The sequence below is a fragment of the Pygocentrus nattereri genome, chromosome 5, assembly GCF_015220715.1.
Source record: "Pygocentrus nattereri isolate fPygNat1 chromosome 5, fPygNat1.pri, whole genome shotgun sequence".
In the NCBI taxonomy this organism is placed as follows: domain Eukaryota; kingdom Metazoa; phylum Chordata; class Actinopteri; order Characiformes; family Serrasalmidae; genus Pygocentrus; species Pygocentrus nattereri.
In genome coordinates, this window is record NC_051215.1 from 49,643,420 (window position 1) to 49,650,919 (window position 7,500).

The 7,500-nt window shown below is 44.6% G+C and overlaps 1 protein-coding gene and 1 non-coding gene across 2 annotated transcripts in view; both read right to left on the minus strand.

Moving 5' to 3' along the window:
* The window catches only part of trmo (tRNA methyltransferase O), a 13,716-nt gene that overhangs the window by 5,354 nt on the left and 862 nt on the right, over nucleotides 1–7,500 (minus strand). Inside the window, exons 2-5 of the mRNA XM_017718616.2 lie at nucleotides 6,658–6,806; nucleotides 5,584–5,758; nucleotides 3,933–4,090; nucleotides 1–90 (exon numbers count right to left, since the gene is read on the minus strand). The exon at nucleotides 1–90 is cut by the window's left edge and continues 280 nt beyond it. Coding sequence (XP_017574105.1) covers nucleotides 1–90; nucleotides 3,933–4,090; nucleotides 5,584–5,758; nucleotides 6,658–6,806 — 572 coding nt within the window. The remainder of the gene's footprint in view (nucleotides 91–3,932; nucleotides 4,091–5,583; nucleotides 5,759–6,657; nucleotides 6,807–7,500) is intronic.
* LOC119263530 lies at nucleotides 1,585–1,775 on the minus strand. Its single transcript, XR_005130336.1, has one exon. It is a non-coding gene; the product is annotated as a U2 spliceosomal RNA (small nuclear RNA).

Consider the following 7,500-nt stretch of genomic DNA (forward strand, 5'->3'; position numbering starts at 1 on the left):
ACGGAGAGTCATAGTCCGGGATGTAGGGTTTAATATCCAGCACCGGAGTCCCAGCAATCAGGTCCACACCAGACAGGTGGAGGGTGTCACCTGTAACACAGCAGAACACGTTAGTTAAATTTCCTCAGAAGAGTTTCCCCTTTACTCCAACTGCAGCAGCTCAGCCAAGACGCCTGATGTTTGTTTCTCTGATTTTAAACTGGAGCCATGAGGCAACAGAAGCTTAAACCCCAACAATTAGCACCTGTCACTGTATGACAGACTGTAGGGTTGAATGTGCAATTTTGAAAGATCAATAAATCAGGACAAACTGATAAATAAACATAAGTATTTTCATTATTTAAAACGATAGGCTTATTACAGTTAGTCAATATATCCAGGACAGTTTCCATTTGTGCCAGAGGGGGGCAACAAAGGGCTTTAAGGCCTTTTCATAATAAGCCCAGGTTTTACAGACCAGTCTTGCACAAAGACTACATTTTCCTAATTACACAGAAAACAAATGAATATAAGTGGCAGTATAAGCTAGAGGAGTTGGCTAAAAGGAAAACATGAACTGGGACAGACTGCGACAGGACAAAGTGAAAGCAGGCTCAGCGCCTGCACCAGCAGCGCACAGCAAGAAACACAAGTAAAGAGCAGCTGTAGTGACTTCATCAATAGGAGCTGTTCTGCCACACAATAGAACGATTCAGGAAAGCCAGTCACAGGATTAGTCCAGTCCAGTCCGTAATTAATCAGACAGTGACACACTTTCACTGATTTGACTCTGAACTCTGACGCATTCGATTTGAAATGAAACAATAATAATGTGCTGAATGTTCATCGTTACTGGAGCTGCCACCACCTGCCTTGGACGAGCTTCCCACCCTACACTGATGTTCTCATAGACTCCCAGTTATTCCTAATACCAATATTACTGCTATTAATATTAGTAGTATAATCACTTGTAGGTAGTCTGACCAGAGGAGGACGGGTCCCCCCTGGTGAGCCTTGGTTCCTCCCAAGGTTTCTTCCTCAGTTCTGAGGGAGGTTCTCCTTGCCACTGTTGCCCCTGGCTTGCCCACCGGGGGGGTTTCTGTACATTCTTACACTCCTGTTGAAACTTTGTCTTTTCCGAAATTCTGTAAAGCTGCTTTGTGACAACATCCGTTGTAAAAAGCGCTACAAATAAATTTGATTTGATTTGAACCACACAGAGATCACAGCCCCTTTAATGGCCTGTACACTACACTGATCTCGCATTTTATTTTTCCTTGTTTGTGTTTATTTACCAGTTCATTTTTACATGAACATCCCTTAGAATTAAACTGGCTGATTTTGTTGCTGTGCCTTTAAGACTAAGCGATTATCTCTTTTAACCCATCCGTGAAGTGAAACACCACATACACATTAGTGAATACACAAATGAGCCCACTTGCCCGGAGCGGTGGGCAGCCCTATCCACGGTGCCTGGGGAGCAGTTGAGGGTTAGGTGTCTTGCTCAAGGACACCTCAGTCATGTGCTGTCAGCACTGGGGATCGAACCGGCAACCTTCTGGTCACAGGGCCAGATCCCTAACCTCCAGCCCACGACTGCCCCGGGGGGGGTGCATCGTTCCCGGAGGTACTGCAATACCGGGTCGATGCGTGGAGCGGACGGAGGAAGCCCCTCTTCCGTCTCCCTGTTCTAAAAATCTATTTAATATGCAGTCCTCATATAGAGGACGTATCACATATTAAACTGATAAGAACAGACACTACACTTGATCTTAGCCAAAAGGCCGAGAAGCGATATGTAAATAATAGTATGACATAATAACATATGTAAATAAGCTCTGCTCTGATTGGTTACCCTGTATTGCGCCTCATTCAAAAATGATGTATACAGGCCAAAACGTGTTAATTAGTGCAGATCCTACATTTTTCTTTTTACTTGATCGTTTGTATTTTAACATTAACTCCTAGACGCTGAAAGCGGAGGGGTAACCACAGGTCGTTTGGGCTGACCCAGATTCATCACTGACCTACTCAATCAAACGTGGGAAGATATTTATTCATTTTTTAAGTGAAATTTAATGTGTTCTCTGTGCGTTGTTGCTGTATTTTAGCCAAAATCAAAATCACTATGCATCAGTCCGTCCTCCAATCACTGCTTAACAACCGCTGCAGTCCGCCGTCGCCTCAAGGCAGGTCCATATAGGGTGAGGACACCAAGGTCATCAGTAGTTTCTGAAGACTACATAATAAGATTTCAGCTGACCTCTGAACAACTGCTGACCACAGACTTAACCAGACACTCTGTTTACCTATACACACGTTACATAAAGTGACTAACTTCTTCAGATACAGGTATGAGGCACACGTACTATAGGCGAAGATACAACACAGCTATGATGTAAATGTGAACGTTTCTGAGCGAGATTAACAGATTAAGCTTGTAAAACGCAAATCTGATAATTAGCTTTTTTTTGGAACAGTCATAACACGGCTAGCTCAGTCCGCAAGCTTTAGTCTAGTTCCAGGAGCTGCTCACTTTAGGCCAACGTGACGAGCCAGTTAGACACCTATACACAGCGATCGAATGAGAAAATAATGGTAGTTCAAAGTTACCAAAACTACACTGAGCTCGAGAAGATCCATAATTACCTTGTATAATGATACCATGCTTCATTCATTGGGGCAGTCGTGGGCTGGAGGTCAGGGAACCAGCCTCGTGACCGGAAGGTCGCCGGTTCGATCCCCAGAGCCGACAGTCCATGACTGAGGTGTCCTTGAGCAAGACACCTGCCCCCGGATTGGGCTGCCCACCGCTCCGGGCAAGTGTGCTCACTGCCCCCTAGTGTGTGTGTGTGTGTGTGTGCTCACTAGTGTGTGTGGTGTTTCACTTCACGGATGGGTTAAATGCGGAGGTGAAATTTCCCCGTTTGTGGGACTAATAAGGGTCTCTTAATCTTAATTCAACTGAATATCTATTAAATGCAACTGAACTTGAGCGTGAAAGATTCTATTAAATCTAATCCTCACACTAAACCCTAACTTCAAACCTAAACTCACTCCTAAACTTTGCCCTAATGGTGCTGATAATCCACTACCAGAGAGTTTGTTACTAAATGATGTATCTGTAGATCATCTATAAGGGTCAATCAGAGTAAAGTGTGACCCATATCTTTAGTGTATGCTTTTACGGTAATCAGTGAGGACCAATAAGCAAGAGAGAAGACCAGCAGAGAGGCAGAGCGAGGTAAATGAAATAAAACCAGTGTAAACGCTTCACCTGATTTAGTATAAGCTTCAACATGCATTTTCAGCTGTATTCTCACCGTGTTTTAGTATACGATGGTTAAGTTGAGGTTTTTACGTTTGCTGTGCTGTTCGTCTTTGTGCATCACAGCTGTCTCGTTTAATAACAATTATAGCATCGTCACTGGGCACAAGTTGTACCTGTGGCGAGCAGATGCACGCTTTATAGTGAAGGGAAGTGTTGGTTGGCTGGGATGATGTGAACTGAGCATTCTGGTTCATGTCATTTGACAGTCTTGTTCATTTTTTTGTAATCACAGTGGAAGCACTGGAAAAGGTATAACAGTGACTTCACTGCTGCCAGCAATAGGCTAAAGACTGATGTTCTGACACCACCCACTTTTTCACAGGCCTACCCGAAAACGTACTTCTGCCTGCGCTAAAGGCTGAAATGCCGAGACTGAACTGTTGTAGGAACGGTGGTCATGTAGACATGCATTCATGGTTGTGACATCATAGCCATGATGACTTCCAAAGGGCTGTTTTTGCAGCTTAGTTTTAGTTTATCTTAATTTTTAAGGACTGAGGAATAAAATGTTTTGAAACTTTAACAACGTTTACACGGTATATCAAACTCTTATTTCAGGCAGAGTTTCCCATGATATGACTCTTTTATAATAAACTACCATGACGAAGAAAGGGGCCCTGACCTGTGATGCTCTCCAGCTTGGCAAGAGAGAGGCCGATGGCATTGGGTCGATGGGGGCTGCGGGTGGAGTACACGCCCACTTTTTGACCGTTCAGCCGAGGAGGCTTCACTTTGGCTTTGTAGCTCATGTGGCCGTTCTTATGGAAGAGGAAAATGAGCCTGAGAAAGAAAAAGAGCAACAAATATACATCATTAGGTCACTGGCCTTCGTATCTATACTAAATCACACCATTTTACACCGACAGGCCACTTTATTAAGGATACCAGCTCGTATCTAAACTAATTATCAATATCAATAAAGCTCCACTTACCATATAACCATTTGTAGTTCTACAATCACAGACTGCAGTCCATCTGTTTCTCAGCATTATTCGTTAGCCCATTTTCACCCGGTTCTTCAGCAGTTGGGGGCCCCTAAGGACCAGCACAGTGGAACAGACACAGCAGTGCTGCTGGAGTATTTAAACACTGTGTCCACTCACTGTCCACTCCATTAGACACTCTTACCTTGCCGGTCCACCTTGTAGATGTAAAGTCAGAGACGACAGCTCATCTGCTGCTGCAGTTTGTGCTGGTCATCCTATAGGCCTTCATCAGTGGTCACAGGACGCTGCCCACAGGACTCTGCCCACAGGACGCTGCCCACAGGACGCTGCCCACAGGACGCTGCCCACAGGACGCTGTTGGCTGGATATTTTTGGTTGGTGGACTATTCTCAGTCCAGCAGCGACACTGAGGTGTTTAAAAACTCCAGCAGCACTGCTGTGTCTGATCCACTTGTACCAGCACGACACACACTAACACACCACCACCAGCATGTCAGTCTCACTACTGAGAATGTGCTGAGAATGATTCACCACCCAAATAAGACCTGATGATTACCAGTGAAGAGTAAAAGCGGGCAAATGAAGGAAATAGAGGGACTACAGTCTGTAACTGTAGAACTACAAAGTTCAGTAAATGGACCTAATAAAATGGACAATGAGTCAAGATACATACGGCCTTGCTTACATGGTTTCTGAGATTGTTTGCTATACTGTTATCTACAAAGATGGACAAAAGTATGGGGGCAGTCGTGGGCTGGCGGTTAGGGAACCAGCCCTGTGTCCGGAAGGTTGCCAGTTTGATCCCCAGCACTGACAGTCCATGACTGAATTGCCCTTGAGCAAGACACCTAACCCCCAACTGCTCCCCGGGCGCTCCCAGGGCTGCCCACTGCTCCGGGTAAGTGTGCTCACTGCCCCCTAGTGTGTGTGTTCCACTGCACAGATGGGTTCTAATTCCACAGCAGGTTAATGGTTCTAACTTCTTCTAAAATTCAAAAGTACAGGCCTGAAAATGGCCAATGCTACTGTTTGTACTTCGGTCCATGTTTACAGATAACCATGTCTCACCGTGTCAGAAACCATATAATCAAGGCTGTTTGAGATCAATTAACAACTCGATATGAATGAACGTGAATGTAATCTAACCGGTGGGGTATGAGCTACATTTCTCGTTAGGCTCACAGCTCCAGTGCAAAAACTAAAGAAAGGAATTTCAACCACCAAACGCGTTTCAGCTGACTGACTACAGTTGGGTTAGGGGTTAACACTGGGTCAATATGATTTCCCCCCAAAACGTTGCTGAAATAGTCATGGTTTGATCCACACCAGACATGGGAGTAGTGTTCCAGGCCAGCCAGTGCGTGGTCAGGGTTGTTGAAGACCGACGGCTGGATCTGCAGAGCAGCACGGGATGACATGCAGACCGCAGGCTGTCGGGGAGTTCCGTTCTTCTTGGAAAAGCATGAACTGATGTAGCCAATGGGGACAGTCTGAATATGACCTGAGACGGGAAAAAGATGCTATGAGTAAAAGTTAACAACTCTGGAACCAAGTTATGACAGGGGCGGGAGCTCAGACCGTGGGTTAGGGGTGTAGCAGGGGTACAAATCTAAGATTAAATTTGCTCGTGATTCTTTAGGGAATGATCCAGTTCGTTGAGAAATCTCAAATGTAACCATTATTCAATTATTTTGGTACAATATTTTAAAAAATACATGTAAGTAAGACATAAACGTACCTGGAGGAACTATTTACAAAGTAGTGCAATAAAGACCATAAACCAATACACAACATATCATTTTTCCTTAGGGTTTATATGCCATTACAAGAATATAGAAGACAGATGTATGAAAACAGCCAAGGAATTTTATTTTGGCAAAAAATATTTTTTACTCATGTTACACACTAATTTACACTACTTGTACAAAAGTGTATAAACACCTGCTCATCCAGCAGTTCTTCTGATATTAAGGGTATTAATGGGGAGTCTGTCCCCCTTTTGCTGCAATAACAGCCCCTGTGAAAGCTTTATACTAGATGTTGGAACATGAGCTGTGAGGATCTGATTGCATTCAGCCACAGCGGCATTAGTGAGATACTGGTGGTCAGTGCTGGTGTTAGATGATTCTTTATATCGCAAATGCAAGTCACCCCGTAGATACTGAATGGAGCTCTATCACTCCAGAGAAAACAGTTTAACTGCTCCACAGCCCAAAGCTAGGGGGCGCTATATACAACTCTAGCTGACGTTAGGCTTTTATGTGGTTGCTCCACAGCGTCACATCCTATCGGTCAATGGTTTCCGATGGAGATCATTCATACAAGCTGTGCGTGCACACAGCCACTGTATTATAACGGATTCTAATGCATTTTTACACCGTCCCCGTTCCTGTTCCTCACCTTTCTCTAATGAGAACTCTGCCCCTCGCTGTGGATCCTTTTCTGCTGTCTTCTTCATCTCATGTTTCCCCTGCCTACAGGCCTCCAGCTCACTCTGCAGGGAGGCCATGTGCTTTCTGTGGGCCCGAACAGCGCTCTCTAAATGCTGCCTGTGGAAATATAACATAGACCAGCTGCTGCAGGAACAATTCTAGTTATTAAGATCATATAGTGAGTTTAAACCATTTTCCCCACCCGCTGGTGCCACCTGGCACAATAAATCAGAAGACACTTTAGAGAATCTTGATCGTGGAGATCTACCACCCTGGTGGTTGCAGATCCAGCTCCAGTACTGGGCTTGTTTGGGATGAACTGTGCCCTGGCAGCAAGCAAGGGCAGCCAGCTGCAGTTGGGAAGAGCGCTGTGAAGCTGTACAATTTTACCCGCAGCTTCTCCCTGTTAGCTGGCAGCTCTCACTGCATTACATTTCTCTAAGGACTTAGAAATTTAACGTGAAGAAATGGAATAATACCTAATAATCTCAAACACTACACACTGAGATGGATCAGGTGTGTTAGGTCAGGGTTAAGGCTGAACTCTGCAGGGTGTCAGATCTCCAGAACCGGGACTGGGTGCACTTGTTTTAGAGGCTGGCGAGTTATTATGTTATGACGGAAGATTACAGGAATGGTATGGCTTTAAATGGTATGGCTATTGGCAGAATAAAGCCTTGATTCTCGTGTTTCTCAGTTTTTGGCCTAATTTCAAAAAGAGAAGAAAAACTCAGAAGAAAAGTCTGGTTATCGTGACTTACGTTAAAAGTAAAGTATGTTTTTTATCCCTCCTCATTCTGGAGGTTTGGTC